General features: G+C 40.8%; 1 protein-coding gene across 3 annotated transcripts in view; it reads right to left on the bottom strand.

Moving 5' to 3' along the window:
- The window catches only part of TGFBR2 (transforming growth factor, beta receptor II (70/80kDa)), an 85,720-nt gene extending 72,824 nt beyond the window's left edge, over window positions 1-12,896 (bottom strand). For 2 of the 3 annotated variants that reach the window (XM_011961532.1, XM_011961533.1), the window contains exon 1: window positions 12,421-12,896. In XM_011961532.1, the coding sequence (XP_011816922.1) occupies window positions 12,421-12,514 (94 nt within the window). In that variant the 5' untranslated portion in view covers window positions 12,515-12,896. The remainder of the gene's footprint in view (window positions 1-12,420) is intronic. The other variant, XM_011961531.1, reaches the window with a different exon arrangement.
- Between the last annotated feature and the right edge of the window lie 5,983 nt (window positions 12,897-18,879).

Genomic DNA, 18,879 nt, shown 5'->3' with positions numbered 1-18,879 from the left:
CAAAGGCAAAGAAAAAAAAAGTCAGAAAATAAAATTACTTGGAAACATCAGAAACTGCTTGTAAGAACTGCTTATTGTGGCTACTATGTTGCTTAAGAGCATTAAAAACTGACAGGGACCCATAATTCTGGAAGACAAAAGTAACTAAGGCACAAAAAGCTGCCTTATGATATTAAAATAAAGAAGCAAATCAATGAAAATGCCTACAGTGGCACCCTCAGGATAGTCTAAAACAAATGTTGAGCAATTCAAGAAAAATTTGAGTCTTCACTGAGCATCAGACAAGTAAGTTCCTCAAGACAAAAGAGGATTAAAAAATGTTGAAGAGTAAAACCACTTCCTGAAAACCTGTCATCGAATCATTAATTTATTGGGCACCTACTTTGTATAGAGCAGAGTGCTACCTATTTTAAGAAATGCTGAGGTATAATAGCTCCAGAATGAATTAAGGCCTACATATGTCAAGGCAATCTGTGAGTAAATGCCTAATGAGGTAAACATGATTAATGCAGTGAGTTCAGTATAGAAATGGGTCCTTGGGGTCAGATGCGATGGCTCACGCCTGTAATTCAGCACTTTGGGAGGCGGGTGGGCGATCACAAGGTCAGGAGTTTGAGACCAGCCTGACCAACATGATGAAACCCCGTCTCTACTAAATACAAAAAAAAAAAAAAAAAAAATTAGCCGGTGGTGGTGGCACACACCTTTAATCCCAGCTACTCAGGAGGCTAAAGCAGGAGAATCACTTGAACCCAGGAGGCAGAGGTTGCAGTGAGCCGAGATTGCGCCGCTGCACTCCAGCCTGGGCAACAGAGCAAGACTTCATCTCAAAAAAAAAAAAGAAAGAAAAAGAAAAAAGAAATGGGTCCTTGGGTTCTACAGCTCACCATGGTCAAGGGAGGGACAATCAGTGGATAAAAGACTCATGAAGGATGATTGGGGAAACAGACTGGTTAAAAACTGACTCATTTAGTTGACTTGCTACCAGTGCCTTCTGTCTTCTGCTAGCTTTAGCATGTTATAATAGTTACCACACAGTTAAAACAGCTTAGGAGGAGTCAAAAGACTCTCATAAAACTAAGTGCAACTCTTCCTTGAATTCTCCTCTCTTTACTGACAGAAACAAGCCTGATGTGATCCACTAAAACCACTGCAGATCATGTGGCTACTCTTTGGAACATGCTTTAATGCTATTACAGCAGTGTTTCTCAAACTGCAATGTGTACAGGAATCACCTGGGGACCCTGTGAAAGTACACATTCTGTTGCAGTAGGTCTGGGGAGAGGACCCACAGTCCTCATTTCCAATAAATTCTCAGTGATGTCAGACCTCCTATGAGCGGCAAGGTATTAGAACACCTTCAGTTGCTGTTATCAGAAGATGATAGGAAGCCATCATTTTTAGGGTCAGAATGCTGGAGCTCAAGATTTGAGCCTTGATGCATATGATAAGTCATAAAATGTAATATTCAGGAAGGAATGAGGCTCCCAAAGAAGTGAGAAAGTAGAATGAACAAAGGCGTAAGAGAATAGAAATGTATTCTAACAATACAAATTATAAAAATAAAAGTAAGAGTGCCTGGGGGGATTGAGATTGTTAGATTATTGTATAATGATATAATTTAAGGGATTCCAAAATAATGAATATAAAATGTTATTATTAGATGTTTTCCCTTTTCACATACTTGAAGGACAAATTATATCATATTGTCATTTTTTCCCCCAATACTATGAGCTTTAGAGAATGAGACGCAAATCTGGTATGTAGTAACAAGGTAGTCACTCAAAGCAAAAGTTGAAAGATTCCTAGTCTATGCTAACAAGTGTCTGCAAACTCTACAGAAATGCAATTATAGGTTGCAGCAGCTACTCCCCTGCCTAAAACAGCAGTCTGAAAACTGCCAATCTGTTGCAAATTCTGTCTTTTCTGAGAATATTTTAAGAAAAAATGGTAGAGAAATATTTGAAAGGCAACAGGACACTAATTATATCTAGACAAGTTTCCTTTTTTTTCCCCCAAAAATATGAAAGTTCCTTTAGGCTTTACTTCTCCTAGGCATAGCAAAGCATTTCATAATTTTCTACCTTAGGAAAAATTTTCACAGACACTTTTACCAATTCAGAGGAAGGGGAGAATGAAAACACCATAATTAACCAAAGAGAAATAATATTACCACCAAAACCAAGTAAGCCTTTTATTTAGCAAGAAGGAGTGAGCTCTAGCTGAAGTAAACATGCTATTTAGTCAGGATGTACGCTCAGACACCTGTAGTAGGAAATTTTCAAAATAGCTATGTTTTTTTTTCTTTTCTTTTTTTTAATAATAGTCGTCTCCAACGAACACCAGTGGAAGTTTGTGGTATTTCTCAGTTCTGACCTGTTATGACTTTTGTTAGTTTTCTATTTTGATTAGCAAAAGATTTTCTAACTCAACTTCAATGATTTATTCTACTAACAAAACAGTAGAGGGATAACAAAGAATGAAATGTTTCAGAAGAGAATATACTGACAATCTTAATTTAGTCCAATTCTTGTCACTGTAGAGAAGGAAAATGAACCCCAATGGGAAGAAAGACAGCCCAGTCACCCAGACAGCTTGATTCCTGGTACAACACACCTTAGTCTTTACCAGCCGTCTCTAGGTAGAGTCTCATCTCAAACTAAGGGTCAGAGTTAGGTTGTCCTTCACCCAAGATGAAGGTTTGTGATAATTACATCTTTGCAACTTCTTTTCTACTTGGTGCGGGGCTCTAAAGCAGGAAAATGATGAAGGGTTTAGCTAAACCTGGAGGAAAAAATATTTTTCGTTTTGTGAAATAACAATGCAGATTTCAGTCTCTGCAACCGGGGGAAGGAGGAAGAGGCAATTTTTAACATTTATTTTCTAAACCAACAAACAAATCCTACCATTTGTCAAAGACTCAGGTCTTTGGAATCTGAAACTTGTAAATTTCAGGGACACTCTTTAAGAAGAAAAACATAAAATTAAGAATAAAGTGAATACAAAATTAAGAGTAAAGTGAATATTTATTTAGAATTAAATAGTATACAGGCCGGGTGCAGTGGCTTACACCTGTAATCGTAACACTTTGGGAGGCAGAGGTGGAAAGGTTCCTTTGAGCCCCAGAGTTCAAGACCAGCCTGGGTACATAGTAAGACACCACCTCCACAAAAATTAAAAAAAAAAAAAAAAACTGGCCAGTCATGGTGGTGCACGCCTTTAGTCCAAGCTACTCTAGAGGATTGCTGGAGCCTAGGAATCCAAGGCTGCAGTGAGTTATGATCATGCAACTGCTTTCCAAACTGAGTGACAGAATTAGATCTCATCTCTGGAAAAAAAAAAAATTTAAATAGTATCATACAAACAACAAATTTTTAAAAGCTATAAATACTACAAATATGAAGTGTTAAAAAACACATATTTTTATTAACTGCCATACCTCTGAAACACTTTTCCTATATTTTTTGGTTGCATACTCTTTGATCATCTCTTCCAATAACATTTTGCAATATTCTCTGTTGCAAGAATAAAAAAATAATTCAGTCTTCCCTTTAGAATTGTAGATCAGAATTTGTAATTTATTCTTGAATAATTTGGAAAAGTTCCTTTCAGCTTCATAATTCATTATAGGTAATGTCATATAAATTTTTCGGATTGACTCCAAATTTGGAAAACTTTTATCAGGTTTCTTTTACATGTGCGCTGTAAGATTCAGGGCACTGCAAGATTTCATAGTCTTTGACTTGATGACACTTGTTAGCCACATTTCCAGGGCCTCACCTAAAGCCAGGAGATGAACCTATACCAGAGTACAGGTAGCCTTGAAGGTTAAGTTGAAGCACTTCACAGTAAATCCACCTGAGCCTGGCGTGTATATCCTCAACATATTTGATGCATCTGTGAAGTCTCCTAGTCCTTTCAAATGAAGTGCCTGTTTTACTCAGAATACCTCAACTCTCTGATGGCATAATTGTTCCATGATTCAGCCAAGACTGTATCACTTGAGGTATATACTTCATTTTCCCATTGAGATCACAAGACAGGCATGATGTTTGACTACCTGGTGTATAAACCAAATGTTATTTTATTACACTAAGGAAATCCAGTGGGATACTATATGAAGAATGCTAAAACACTAGACAAATGCTGGATATTATTATTTCTCTTAACCCCTACTCTTCCAACACCCATTCTATAATGGACAAGTAGTTTATGTCAATTAAGGCAGACTAGTCTCAGTACAGTATAACAATTAGGAGTTGAGATCCCCAAACCAGATCATCTTGATTCCAATCCCACCCTAATCATTTTCTAACTAGGTGGACTTAGGCAAATTTATTAACTCTGGAGGATTTATAATAAGCATAACATAACCTACCTTGTAAAGTTGTTTTTGAGGGTTAATATACTTGAAGTACTCAGCATGATCCAAGTAGTAGCAAGACCTCAATAAGTGGTAGCTACTATGATTAGTGGGAAATCAGTCCATGAAGTCTCTTGAGTAAAAGCTACAGGTGGCATAAGCCCAATTCCATTTCCCTATGTAGAAAAGTTTGCAGGGTTTGGGCATGACAGGTAGTCATCCACAAAGCAGCAGTATTACCACCCCATAGGAAATGAAGACTTTGTAATGATTTACACTTTAATAAAGAGCTGCTGCAGCACATACTGAAAATATGCACCCAACCCATATCTTCTTTCAAAGGCATTTATGTTAGTTCAGCCAAATCCCTAGTTCTCTAAAATGAAGTTTTAACAATCTTATATCTTCTAAAGCACTAGGAAGCCTTTTTCCTTGTTTTCTTTAAAGAGGCCTGAGAAGAACCAATCCTCTTTTTTATTTGGACCATGGATGGTTCAAATAAAATATTTATAATAAGAGGAAAAAACATTCAGATAAACTCTGCCTTGCCCTGGTGGTCTCTCAATACACAGAAGAAATGCAACTAGGGCACTAGGAAATCTAAAAATAAAAATAAATAAATAAAAGACAAAGAAAAAAAAGTATAGAGCTAAAGTTCACTTCAGGACAACACAAAGTAAGAAAAACTACACTTCCCAAAGGAAATACAGCACTATGTCTACAGAGTAACTCTTATCTTTTTCTTTAATGTTCAATGCTGTCTGTTCCAGGGAAAAAAATGATACAATTAACCAAAACTAATTTCTACCCAACATTTCTGCAAAGGAATGTTGCTGCTGCAGACCCATCCCCAACATGGGAAGGCCCAAGGCAAGTGAGCAAATAGAGGCCCATATACCATAAGTCAAAACATTTAAAGTTACAAATCAAGCTGGCAAACTGCTCAATAAAATAGGTTTCATCCTTCTACCTTGACTGACAAATATATCTTTTCAATGTCTTGGAAGACCAAGTACAAGTTTAGAACTCCTACAATATTCATAGTCCTTCCTCAGAAATGGGTGGTTTGAAGACAGACATCATCCTGAGCCCTGGTAATGAATTTGCCTTGCTCTCCCCTGCCTGCTGCATCCTACCTCAAGAGGGGCCTTGTGATATGTGGACACCCAAGCTCTCTCTCTCTCACACATACACGTGCGCACGCACACACACACACACACACACACACACACAGAGCTATCCCTTGACCGACCCTCAGGCAGAGATGGCACAACCAGTAGCAATGATGGCCTTCAGGAAGATGGCTTCAAGGATCCATGCAAACTGCAGATACCAGTTCAGGGCTTTCTGGTCAGTGAATTTGGGTTCCCAGGTAACCAAACCATGGTCTAAAAACGAAAAGAGAGTAAGACTGGAAGGCCCAAAAGTCACCTCACCCCATAGGCACGGCTCTGACCAGAGAAGAATGACAGCAGAGTACCATCTAAGGCCCAGGACAGTGGCCAGATGTGTTCATATACTAGGTCTATATTTTAGTTGCAGAGCTGAAAAAAACTGGAGGAAAATATTCCCTCAGAAAAGAGAAGAAAAAAAATAAAAGAGTTGCATGTCTTGACCTTCCCCAGACAGAATCTCCCCAGTTATAGGTATGGACCCTGAAACTAAATCTCATCTAATGATGATAGCTTCAAACCTATCACCAAAACATAGATGCTAGGGAACCCTTAAGAGTCTAAGCAAGAGGCCATAAGTAGACTACATTGACTACAGCCAAGAGGACAGTTGCTCCTTGTTGAGTGCTAAGACCTAAAAAGCTGACTGGCAAGTAAAAGTCAGAAGTAATCCTGATGTAACGGACGAGGAAGAGAATCTTAACCCCTTATAAGTTTTCAAATTGTCCCCTTCAAAAGCCAAACTGGGCCTGGCTCGGTGGCTCACGCCTGTAATCCCAGCACTTTGGGAGGCCAAGGCGGGCAGATCATGAGGTCAGGAGATTGAGACCATTCTGGCCAACACGGTGAAACCCCGTCTCTACAAAAAATCCAAAAATTTAGCCGGGCGCGGTGGCAGGCGCCTGTAGTGCCAGCTACTCGGGAGGCTGAGGCAGGAGAAGGGTGTGAACCCGGGAAGCAGAGCTTGCAGTGAGTGGAGATGGCGCCACTGCACTCCAGCCTGGGCGACAGAGTGAGACTCCGTCTCAAAAAAAAAAAAAAAAAAGTCAAACTGTCCCCTTCTTTGTTATGTTGGACGAAGTCGGCTCTTCTTGCCCTCATCAGCAGTTGTACACAATTGACTGTACACAAATGACTGTACTACACGGTTGGAATTTGGGATTTACAATACACATCTTTGCAAATGGGGTATGTCCAACTGCTATAAGTGGCCAAACCACAGGTCACCCACCATGAGTCTTACCACTAAGGCACCATTGTCAAACTGCGGGTTGTAGAGTTTCCTTATGCAAAGAAACTCTGCCTTATCTTGATTTTCTGTGGTACAAATGTAGTCAGGAAGGAGGCAGATCATGCAAACAAAGCAAATCAATTAAATCAGGAGCACTGAACTGATGACATTAGATGGTAAGCTTCCCCCTCTCAAATCCGATATCCATTCACCCCTCTTCAGCCTCCCTCCCCACACACACATACACACACAGAGACCACAAAAAAGAACCTAGCAGCACGCAAGCATGAGAAACTTGGGCCACACACACATACACGCACCCAGGCAAACCTCCAGAGAGATCCTGAGCAGGATCCATCTTTCCATCTATAAAATAAAGATAATAAAACTTATCTTGGAGATTTCTTCCTAGGATTAAATTAGATAGGTAACGTCATGTGGCTGGCTCAGGGTAGGTTCTCAAATGTTAATTCTCTTTCTCTTCCTTCTCCCTGATTTCTCCCTGAGATGAGCCAATTTGCCTGTGCAGCATTCCAAACCCTTTTGGCATGCCAAAGAAGTACGAGTCATTATCTTGCCTCAGTCACAAGCAACAGGTACCTGTGGAGCACAATATTACCAGGAAAGTAGAGAGTGCAAAATAAGCGGTGAGCATTCTTGCTGCAAATGCCTCTCTGTTCTACTGAAAATCGTAACTTAAATCTGCTGAAGCTGTACATAAGGACCTGGAGGGTAGAAGCTAACAAGGTAACAGAGTTATGCTTTTATGTGGAACGTGGCCAAATAATGCCATGCTGTAGCCAGGAAGCATGTTTTCCCTGCACCCTATTTAAAACTGCTTCGGTGGTTTGCATCAGACCTAAATAATATCCACGCTACTCTAGGGTAGGCAGTGGTGGCTACAGGACTACACTTCCCTTCAACCAACGCCGCTTTACCCTTACAAACCAAAACATAAAACCCGATGAAAAAAGAAACTTAAAAACTAAATTTAGATTTTAGCACTTCATTCCTAGTAAAATTCTCTTTCCAACACCCTTCTAGAAAAAAAAAAAAAAAAAAAGAGGTATCAGTACCTACTGGATAATTTCTCTGGTGACTTTATTTAAAGTTTTACAGTGGCTTTCAAAGCCCTACACTAGTTCAAAATTTATGGCTAAAGGAATTGCATGAAAACTTCTAGCAGCTTTCCATCATGTTTGTCAGAAGTTGAAACATCTTTTTCCATATTTCATGAGAATACAAGAACCAATTCCATACTTCAAAAACAGTCAAATTGCTTATTGTGATCAGAACTAAAACTATTTGAACTGAAAGTAAAGATTTTACTGTTCGGACCAAACACCTAATAAACAAGTCACTGCTTAGTTAAATGCTCGACCTCAGTTGCACTAGATACAGTAGGATGAAGTGGAGGCTCAGCTCAGCACTTCCTGGGTGCTAAATGATGTGTCAGGCACTGCCAGAGACCCTGGAGATAGAGAACTGAATAAGATTGAGATGATTAAAGGTCTAATGGGGCAAGAGAGTTACGAAAAGATAAAACTTCGGCTTGGTATCGTTACCAGCTAAGTGAGAGGTCTGTATCTCATAGGAGATGTTTACCTCAAACTGGGGCATTCGATGCAGGTTTCCTCAAGAAGATGACACTTGAACTACGTCTTAAAAGATGAGTGAAAATTAGCCGGGTAGCAGGAGTTCCAGACATCCTGAACAAAGGCACAGCTTCCTAAATTGCTCACATCGTGTGTATGTGTAGTGACACCAACAGACTGGGAAAGCGTGGGCTGTGGTGGGATGTGAAGCAGCAGAGTCAAATGGGAACCACGTCGGAGGTCCTTGGTAAGACCAATTAAGGAGTTAACAGTAATAACAGAAGCTGATATTTATTGAGCATTTACTGTGTTGCAGGCACCATGTTAAATACTTTAAAACAATATTTTATTTAATCCTCACCATAACTCCATAATCCTCATTTTACAAATGAGACCAGGGATGACCAGTAGGTAAAGTAACTACAACAGGCTACACGGCCAGTAAACAGGAAGTGGGTTTGGAACCCAGGATGGCCTGATTCCAAAATTTATACCCTACACTCTTCTACCACCAGCCTATCCTCAAAAGAACACCAAATGAACGCATTGGGTCCATCATGATGCCTATGGAATGGAGAATGCAATTAAAGGCTGCCCAATGGGGGCTCTGTGATAAGGCAGGGATAGAAAAGTGAGAATAAATTGATTCAAAAATACATTCAATGGGACCTAGAAGGAAACATTCAACATGCACATCCTCCTAGTGCATACAACAACAAAAAATGAGGCTTTTGAAAATGAGGTATAGAAAATAAAACACCAGTATTCCATAATGCTTTCAAATATAAAGAGTTAAAACATGTATCCTTTTCTTTACATATAACATGCTCCCAGCTGTTAAATTCAGTGAAGGCAAAGACCAGGTCTGTCTTATTCATCTGGGATGGTGTCCCAGGTCTGAGCATCCTGCCTGGCAAGAGATACTCAATAAATATGGTTGAAAAGGTAGAAGACAAAAATGCCCACTTTTTGCAATGATATCAATGAGATCAAGAATTAAAAACCAACCTTACTGAAAAAATTAAAAAGTCATGTTCATAATTGAGTAGAAAACATGTAGTAGTTACGTTGACTACACAGACAACAGTCATCATTAGGGATTGCTACATTGAAAAGAAGGCATGAGTTCAAAATGTGATTAGTATTTTGTATAAAACATAACTCATTAAAAATAAGATGTTGTTAAAGGGAGTGGCCTAAAGGTAAAAATGTATTTTTATGAGGGTGAAAAAAAGCACAAGTAGACCAAAGATTTGGGGCCTAATGATGTCTAGTCTCTTACCCTGACAAAATAAGCAGGTTATTAAAGAGATCTGAAGAACCTGTATCCTTATGACACTTTTACAAATTCTTTGTCCTCAATAAGAATCTACTTTTAGGAACCTGAAAAGTCATATTTTTCAGACCTTAAGAGCTATTGTACACTTTACAGTTTTCCCCCAAAGAGTCATTTCTTAATTTTGATCATTTAAGAACGGTGAATCTACTAAGTCAAAAACTAAGAAACTTTCTATTTCTTAGTGAAATTTGCTCTTATATTTAAATCCTTTGCATACTACTAAACAGAAGTACAGAAGCTACTAAACAGAAGACAGATTTTGGGGCTTTTCTATGTGACGTAAAAGGAGCTTGTTGTTTATTAAACAATCTCATTCCCTCATATATTATCTTGCATCAAGATATTTTGAAAAAATGTTTTCAGTTTACCAGTTATGTTAGAAAAATTCTGAAACCATTTACTTACATGAAAAATGAAAATGTAAGTAGAATTAGGTTTCTCATCTTCAATATATCTATCTTCAACCTTCGGCCAACTTTGAAAATTTAATTTGAATCAAATGAATACAAATTCAAAATATTCATTAATTCAACCATTTTGAAACTTCAATTCTATAAAAATAGGAAATCTGTGGGCCTTGTTAAACTGTCTAAATACCCAAATAAAAAGCCACCACGCTTTTATGCTAATTGTTTAAAAGTGTGTATATTGATGAAATGAAAGTGACTCACGAACTATTGGGTCTGGAATTTGCAAATCATAAATCTTATCCCTGTAAACAGAACCTAACTAACAACATCAGGGCCTGCTAATTTCCTTCTTTTATAATCTGGAACAAAAGTTTTAATGATTTTTAACATCCACAGAAAATTAAGGGAGCCATTTTAAATATTTATTAGCAAAATATAACTTAGGTTTAAGAGTCTGGAGGAAAATGAGAGACAACTGAACACTCTGGTACTGCAATGCAGGAAAAACGCCAAGAACGAAACACTAAGATTTTATTAAAACCATAGGACTCAAATGTGTGTTAAGACTTTTTGCTTGCAATAGTGCCTCTTCCTAATTAGATTAAAAACTTCCATCTCCATGCCACCTTCAATGTATTTCATAATTTTTAAAAAGTTCCCAATCCACTTCAAATACTCTGAAATTTACAACTGAGCGTGATGCGTGTTTTTTCCAGACAAACCAAAAGGTAAATCTGCCCATGTCCCTGGACAAATAAAAAGAGTGCCTCAGGCTGATGTGGACTGTCAACTCCTCTACATTTCATCTAAAGTCTACATGGGTCCTCTCCAAGTCACCAGAAGAGCTAGGGGAAAGGAGGGGAGGGCCACAGCATGTAAGATGTTAAACATGAAGATGATGCAAAATTACCCAGATTCAACCTTGCCATTTTACAGATGAGGAAACTAAGGCCCAGAAAAAGCTCTATGACTTGCCCAAATACTCGGTTACCCAGACCACAGCTGCAGATACTGTTATTTGGATCATAGCTGCAAAAAGTCTAACTTTTGGCCGGGTGCGGTGGCTCACGCCTGTAATCCCAGCATTTTGGGAGGCCAAGGTGGGCAGATCACGAGGTCAAGAGATCGAGACCATCCTGACCAATATGGTGAAACCCCGTCTCTACTAAAAACACAAAAATTAGCTGGGCATGGTGGCACGTGCCTGTAATCCTAGCTACTCAGGAGGCTGAGGCAGGAGAATCGCTTGAACCCAGGAGGCAAAGGTTGCAGTGAGCCGAGATTGCAGCACTGCACTCCAGCCTGGTGACAGAATTGAGACTCTGTCTCAAAAAAGAAAAAAAAAAAAAAAAAACTCTAACTTTTGAAGTCTCAGGTGTTTTACACTTTCCATAACAAATCATTAAGAACCCCCATTCCTGCATGCATATATATATATACATATATATATATATATACATATATATATATATACATATATATATATATATATATTTTTTTTTTTTTCCTTTAAACCCTTCGGACACAGCGATCAGGTGGGTAGCCTCGGTAGGATTTTAACCCTTCGGTTTCCAACAAACGATAATTGCATAGAACTATCAACTCCCTGAAGACAGGGCTGTCTTGTTCCAGGCAAAATCTACAGCCCCTAGCACCCAGTAGGCATTCAGTGAGGGATTCTCGGTTCCACCTGAGCATCTCCACTCCCTACCCATCCATGCCAAGGTGTCAGTGGAGCCAGCTAACTTTCTTTTGGAAATCGCTTATTTTCTTGAAACTTGTATCCAAAAACTCCGGGCCAAGAAGCGGGCCTGAGGGAAAGCGTGGCCGTGTCCAGGAGCTAAGGACTGAGGAGCTGGCCTTTTGAACGGGTGGCTCAGAAAGAGCTGGGTGGGCACGCGGCATCCCCACGGGCTGAGTGGCCCAGGTGTGCTGGCTGCTTTGGCAGCTCAGGCTGCCGCCCCGGGCCGGTGCTCCCCGGCCGCCTTCAGATAACCAACTTCTCAAACTTCCCTTTCCGGGGGTGGGGGCTCGCCTCGAACGCGGCCAACACAACGCCTTTCCTGCTCGCACAAAGGGGACCAAACGTGCCCCGCGCCCCTTGCAAGTGAACTTTCCATCTTTTTTTCAAGAAAAACTCACACATCCCTGCAGCTACGGGAGTCGAGCTGCTTGAGTGCCGCAGAGGAAACTTTCCTCGTTTCCGCCCGGGCGCCGGGTTGCCGGGCCCGACTGTCAAGCGCAGCGGAGAGGCGGGGACCCCAGGAAGACCCCCGGCGCCCCACCGAGCCCGGGCTGGGGACCACTCACCCGACTTCTGAACGTGCGGTGGGATCGTGCTGGCGATACGCGTCCACAGGACGATGTGCAGCGGCCACAGGCCCCTGAGCAGCCCCCGACCCATGGCAGACCCCGCTGCTCGTCATAGACCGAGCCCCGAGCGCAGCGGACGGCGCCTTCCCGGACCCCTGGCTGCGTCTCCGCGCCGCGCCCTCTTCGGACCCCGCGCCGGGCCGGCAGCGCAGATGTGCGGGCCAGATGTGGCGCCCGCTCGCCAGCCAGGAGGGGGCCTGGAGGCCGGCGAGGCGCGGGGAGGCCCCCGGCGGCCGAGGGAAGCTGCACAGGAGGCCGGCTCCTGTCCCGAGCGGGTGCACGCGCGGGGGTGTCGTCGCTCCGTGCGCGCGAGTGACTCACTCAACTTCAACTCAGCGCTGCGGGGGAAACAGGAAACTCCTCGCCAACAGCTGGGCAGGACCTCTCTCCGCCCGAGAGCCTTCTCCCTCTCCTCGACGTCCAGCCCCTAGCTCCCTCGTAGCTGCCAATCATGTTTCCTAGACCAGCCCCTCCGAGCGCTTTGGCCGACTTTCAGTTGCCCCTCACCGCCCTCCCACACCACTCAGGAGTTCCTCGCTCCAAGTATTTACTCAAGAGTGACTAAGTGCACGCAGTTCACAAAGTAACAACAGAAAACGTCCACGTTTTCCCTGGTAGATCAGTACATCTGCCGCTTCCCCTCAGCTTTCTTCAGATTGCTCCTAGGAGCTTTAGAGATGCGTTTTCAAATTACACGTTGAGATCCAGGAGTGAATACTCAAATCTATTGAGTCGTGAGCACATTTCTGTCCCAAATAAAATAGTAACGGTAAATTGTACTTCATTAAACTTGTGCTTCGGTTGTGTCTATATGCATGTATGTGTGTGCATACACTGCCAAGTGGTAAAATGTTTTTCTTTAGATCGAAGTCTAGAAGTTTTTCTCAAGTTTTAATGTACTTATTGATCACCTGGGAATCTTATTAGAAAATGCAGATTCTAATTCAGTAGGTCTAGGAGGCAGGCGGAGATTCTACATTTCTAATGTGCACCTGGATAGAGCCTCCCATTTCACACCGCCTCTTCCCGGGACTGAGTCAGTGAGTAATTGTAAATGATCACCTATCACGAAGTGATAATGGTGGGAAATGTAATTTTCACAATGTATAGAGTATAGCAGAAACTGTAAAATTAAAAGTGACTTGGGAGTCACCTGAATGCGTGTGCTTTTATTCCCCTAATGCAGGTGAAGAGAATACTTAGCCTCTCATGTGCAAAAGGGGTAACATGGGAGCAGAACAGTATAAACTTTCAAATTTCCTTTCTTGCTAGGGCAACCAGATTTGCTCAAGACATTCCTGGTGTGCATGTTCTGTAGTTTAAATATTAATAGAACCCCTTTTCTCTTTCAGATATGTCCTGATTGGATAATAAACTATGTGATCAACCTACTTCCCGCTCTCAAAGATAGGATTCTGTACAGCCCTCTGGTCAGTAGAGCTTCCAGCAATTCGTTTAATGAATTCCTTTACCTGAGAGAAAGATTGCAGAGGCAAGGGTTTGTGCCAGAGTCTCCAGGGAATAAAGGTAAATAGCACTCCCCCAAACCCAGCTCCCAAAATCTGTCATTCTAAGAGTTCATGTGCTTCATCCTGGAATTTTAACTCTTGCTCCACCTAGCACCCGAGCTGCCTCTGGATGTTCTGCCACTTCCCAGCACTCATGTTTAAGATGCAGAAAATGCAGTGAAATCAGGAGGGCTAGGCATCTTCTTTCCCATCAATTAATTGCCTTGCCAAAGCTGGAGTGACTTTGTCAATGGAGGAAGATTGAGTTCCAAATCTTCTTCTCCCTGTTCCCTCTCCTGCCACCAGCCCATGCCACTGCCATGGCTTGAGTAGGAGTCTCCCACCAGTCACCCTCAGCCACGGCCATTCTGCACTCTTTCACTCAGTTTCTCAAATGAGAGCTGAATTCAGTTTTTCAAAATACAAAGCTGGTTATACCAACCCTCTGATTAAAATCATTTAATGGCTTCCCACTGCTCTTGAGATAAAGAGAAGATGAAAACCAGATCCTTGAACGTGCCTTCAAGCCCCCACCTCTCCTGTAAACTTTCACGTGGCTTCTCCTTGCTTGCTGAAAGCCTTCTCCAAATTTCGTGAATGTGCCTCTGTAATCCCCCTACTCTTTATGCACAGAGCCTTCCTTCCCCAGTATGGACTTCCTTCCTCTGACCTTTTCTTCTTCACCCAGCCAACTCTTGGTCTTCGTGGATTGAATGATAACTTCTTTGATGGGCAAGCTTTCACTGACCTCCATGAGTAGATCTTTTATTATAGGTTATCTTGGTACCATATGCCTTTTTTTTAACAGCTGTAACTTTATAATTATTTGTGTCATTCTTTAATTTCGATTCCTATCCTCCACTCATCTCCAAATTTCTTGAGGGCAGGTATTATATATCTTTCCCTCCACTTACTATTGTGTCCCAAAACATCTAACACATAATCGATGTTTAATAAATATTTATTGGATGAATCAATGAGTCAGGCAATAAAGATTTAGAAGAAAATTGTACTTGATTGTTCTAGTTGCTTCATAACTCTGGAGAAAACATTGTTACCTAATATTTGAGATATAAACAGACTACATTTTAGCCGAGAATGATGTCACCACTACTTCCTTTTCTTAAGAATGGAGAAGTATGTGGGTTTCTTTCTTCTTGTTTTTTTTTTTTTTCCTACATTTGCCCAAGTTCCTCCGGACAGCATACATGTACTTTCTTTCTCCTCAAAACACAATGTGGCAAATAAATGTTCAATATATTCCAAAGGCTTTGTTTTCCCTAATTATCACAAAGACAGATGTTTTACATTGTTAGAGGCTAGGTATTTGAATCCATGGTGGAATGTTTAACTAGTGATCTTTGTCATCATACACCATTAATGTTGATTTTAATTTTGTTTGCCCTTAACATTTCTGATTTAATCTTCAATCTCCTGTGAAATTGAGAAGAATCAGAATTCAGCATTGCCAATGCAAGCTAGCCTTTTGAAAATCATCATAATAGAAATAATAGAGATGTAAACTCAGCATATTGCAGTTTGAGAATTTTAAAAATTCATCAGGCTGGGTGCAGTGGTCCACACCTGTAATTCCAGCACTTTGGAAGGCCTAGACAGGAGAATTACTTGAGCCCAGGAGTTCAAGACCAGCCTAAACAACATAGCGAGACTTCATCTTTACTAAAAATAAAATAAAAACTTAGCCAGGCATGTTGGCACGTATCTGTAGTGCCAACTACTCAGGAGGCTGAGGTGGGAGGATCACTTGAGCCCAGGAGACTGAGGTTGCAGTGAGCCATGATTGTGCCACTGCACTTTAGCCTAGAAGACAGAGTGAGACCCTGTCTCAAAAACAAAAAATAGAAAAAAGAAAAAAATTTGTCATGATGCCCTTCCTTTTCAAATTCTTACTGAAAGGGATGTCTGATACACTCAATCAAGACATCGTTTTCCCACATAGTTGTATATTTGGCATAGTATAATATTTTGTGTATTCACATAAGCAGTTAATATATACATGTAAAAAACTGGGCCATTTGCAAATGGGAACAAAAAATAATAGCCCGACTCAGGGTTTAAAAAACAAGAAAGGTAATTTTTAAGCCCTTGATGAGTTGAAAAACAATAAATATCAACTTGAACAGAAATTTTAGAAGTTGACAATCTTTTTTTTACCGGTTTTTCAAACTCTGTGACACACACACACACCACACACACACGAACTAAATCAAATTGTGCTTTATTTAAACCTTGCATTTCTCAGTTGTGATGAGGGAAGAACTTCCTACTTCCCTGAACTTTTTGACATGCAGCTGTTGAGGTTACTGTCAGCTAGAGCAGATAACAGGGAGATTCTTCTCCTTATAAATTAACCAATCTCATTCTCAGCTCTTATCTCTTGACCAATTTTCCTTTTATTGTGAAGCAAACCAATAAGCACTGAGACTGTAGTTAATTTGTGAGGGTCATCCACCCTTTGTGGGTCATCCATAATGCTAGCTCCTCCAAGAAATATTTTGTGATGCTTCACCTAGTATGATCACTCCTCTTCCAGGGATAACCCAGGGAGCATTTTGTTTATTTAGCCTCTTTAAAAAAATGTTTGCCCCATTCTAACATGGAGTGCATTGTTGCTATTTATTTATTTTTTAGAATTCTACCCTACCAATTGTAAAGTTCTTGAAAACACAAAATATTCCTTTTTCAACATAGAACCACACTCTGTGCTCTATAGATAATCAGTATTCAATGTGTGTTTCTTGTATAGAAATAGAGAAAAAAATAAGAATATCAGTTTTCCTAATCCATTCTCTTGTTTTCAGTTCTTCACAGATATTAATAGAACCTGCAATAATGCCACATGTTTACAGAAAGCATTAACAGCATGTTTTGAAAAAAATAACTTTTTAAAAAGTACAAGGGTAATATATGTTCCTTGTAGGTAGGAAATATAGATTTTTTTTAAGGCACAAGTTAAAAGGATTCTTAACCCTACTCTCCAGTGATAATCCTTGTTAAATTTTGGAGCATGTCTCTGCAGTGCTATTCTAATCTTCCCTTTACAAATGAGGAATTTGAGGATTAAAGAGATTAAGTATTTGGCAAAGGTCATGTAGCTACTAAAAGACAGAGCTCAGATTTGAACTTAGTCCTGTCTAGTTCCAGACTTGTTCTACACTCTAGAACAAATGGATAGATGGTTGATCTTCGCCACCTGACCAGTGAAGGATTTCAGGAAACGCCACTCCAAAATATGGGATTTGGTATACTGATTATTTTCAGTTGAAGGCACTTAAAGACGAGCAAATGCAGGGAGGATGAGAGACACATGGAACAGATGTGGACCAACCTCCTGATTGAATCTAAGCCAGACCTCCATCAGCCAATCTCAAGCCTACCTCTAGCCAATCCGTAGGAGTCTGAGTAAGAATAAGTAAATGCTGTTTAAGGAAAAATTGGGGTTGGTTTGTTATCTAGAGTTTTTGAGGCAACAGCTAAGAGATATAAGGGATCTGAAGAGCGAGGAATCATAGAAAAGCAAGGTTAAATAATTTGCAGGTGGTAAAACTACAAAGGGGTTCTTATAGACAAAAACTATTATGAGGTTTGTTATGGGAGCTGAAGATGAAGAAGGCAGTAGGACTCCAATTTAGACTTTTAGGGTCATCTACAAAACATATAGTTAAAAAACATGGGCCGGGCATGCTGGCTCACGCCTGTAATCCCAGCACTTTGGGAGGCCGAGGTGGGCAGATCATGAGGTCAGGATTTCCAGACCAGCCTAATCAACATGGTGAAACCCCATCTCTACTAAAAATACAAAAATTAGCCGAGTGTGGTGGTGCATGCCTGTAATCCCAGCTACTCGGGAGGCTAAGGCGGGAGAATCGCTTGAACCCGGGAGGTGGAGCTTGCAGTGAGCCGAGATCACGCCATTGCACTCTAGCCTGGGCAACAGAGCGAGACTCCATCTCAAAAAAAAAAAAAAGAAAGAAAGAAAAAACAATTTAAAAAAATTGGCCAACACCATTCCTTGTTTACTTAAAATCCACTTTCTCTCCCATCTTGCCATTGGTTCACTAATTTTGTTTAGGATTTGGATGCAGCTCCTCTTAAGAAAAAGGCTCATCCTTGTCTAAGGGTGGGTATGTGATCCAGTTCCGGTCAAAGCGCTGCAAGAAGAAATCTGATGGGGGCTTGTGGGAAATTTTTTTCTACCTGATAACAAAGAAGTGCCTAAGGAAAAGGACTCACCTGTTTCCTACCTTTGAACATAATTGGAAGAGGATAAAACAGTTGGAGATGCTCCAGTCACCTTTCAACAATGAGAGTAAGGCCAAAAGTATCAGAGTAGAACCACTGAATCATTATCAGCAACTACCTCAATGCAGACATTATTTGACTGTGGTTGATAGTCTGTAAAGACGGCCACTGTCGCCCCCTTTTTTCACTGTACTCACACATTATTCTGCACAATAAGAGGTGTGATGGAGTGTATTTTTCCTTTCCTTGAATCTACGCTAGCTCCGTAACTTGCTTTCACCAGTAGAATATAGTGGGAGTGACACTGACCATTAGTGCCAGTTCTGGGACTGGTCTCAAAAAGAGACTTCCTCTCTCTCAGAAACCAGTTTTGCCAGATGCAGTGGAGTGTATCTATAGTCCCAGCTATTAGGGAGACTAGGGAGTCCCAGCTGTTAGGGAGCTATTAAGCAGGAGGATTGCTTGAGCCCAGAAATTTGAGTCCAGCCTCAGCAACATAGTGAGACTCTGTCTCTAAAAAAAATAAAATAAATAAAAATAAAAAAAATAGAATCAGGACTGGGTGCAGTGACTCATGCCTGTAATCCTAGCACTTTGGGAGGCCATGAAGGACTTATCACGAGGT

The sequence above is a fragment of the Colobus angolensis genome, unplaced genomic scaffold, assembly GCF_000951035.1.
Source record: "Colobus angolensis palliatus isolate OR3802 unplaced genomic scaffold, Cang.pa_1.0 Scaffold56, whole genome shotgun sequence".
Classification (NCBI taxonomy): domain Eukaryota; kingdom Metazoa; phylum Chordata; class Mammalia; order Primates; family Cercopithecidae; genus Colobus; species Colobus angolensis.
Note: the sequence above shows the minus strand (reverse complement) of the source record. Positions and strands in the feature narration are given on the sequence as shown.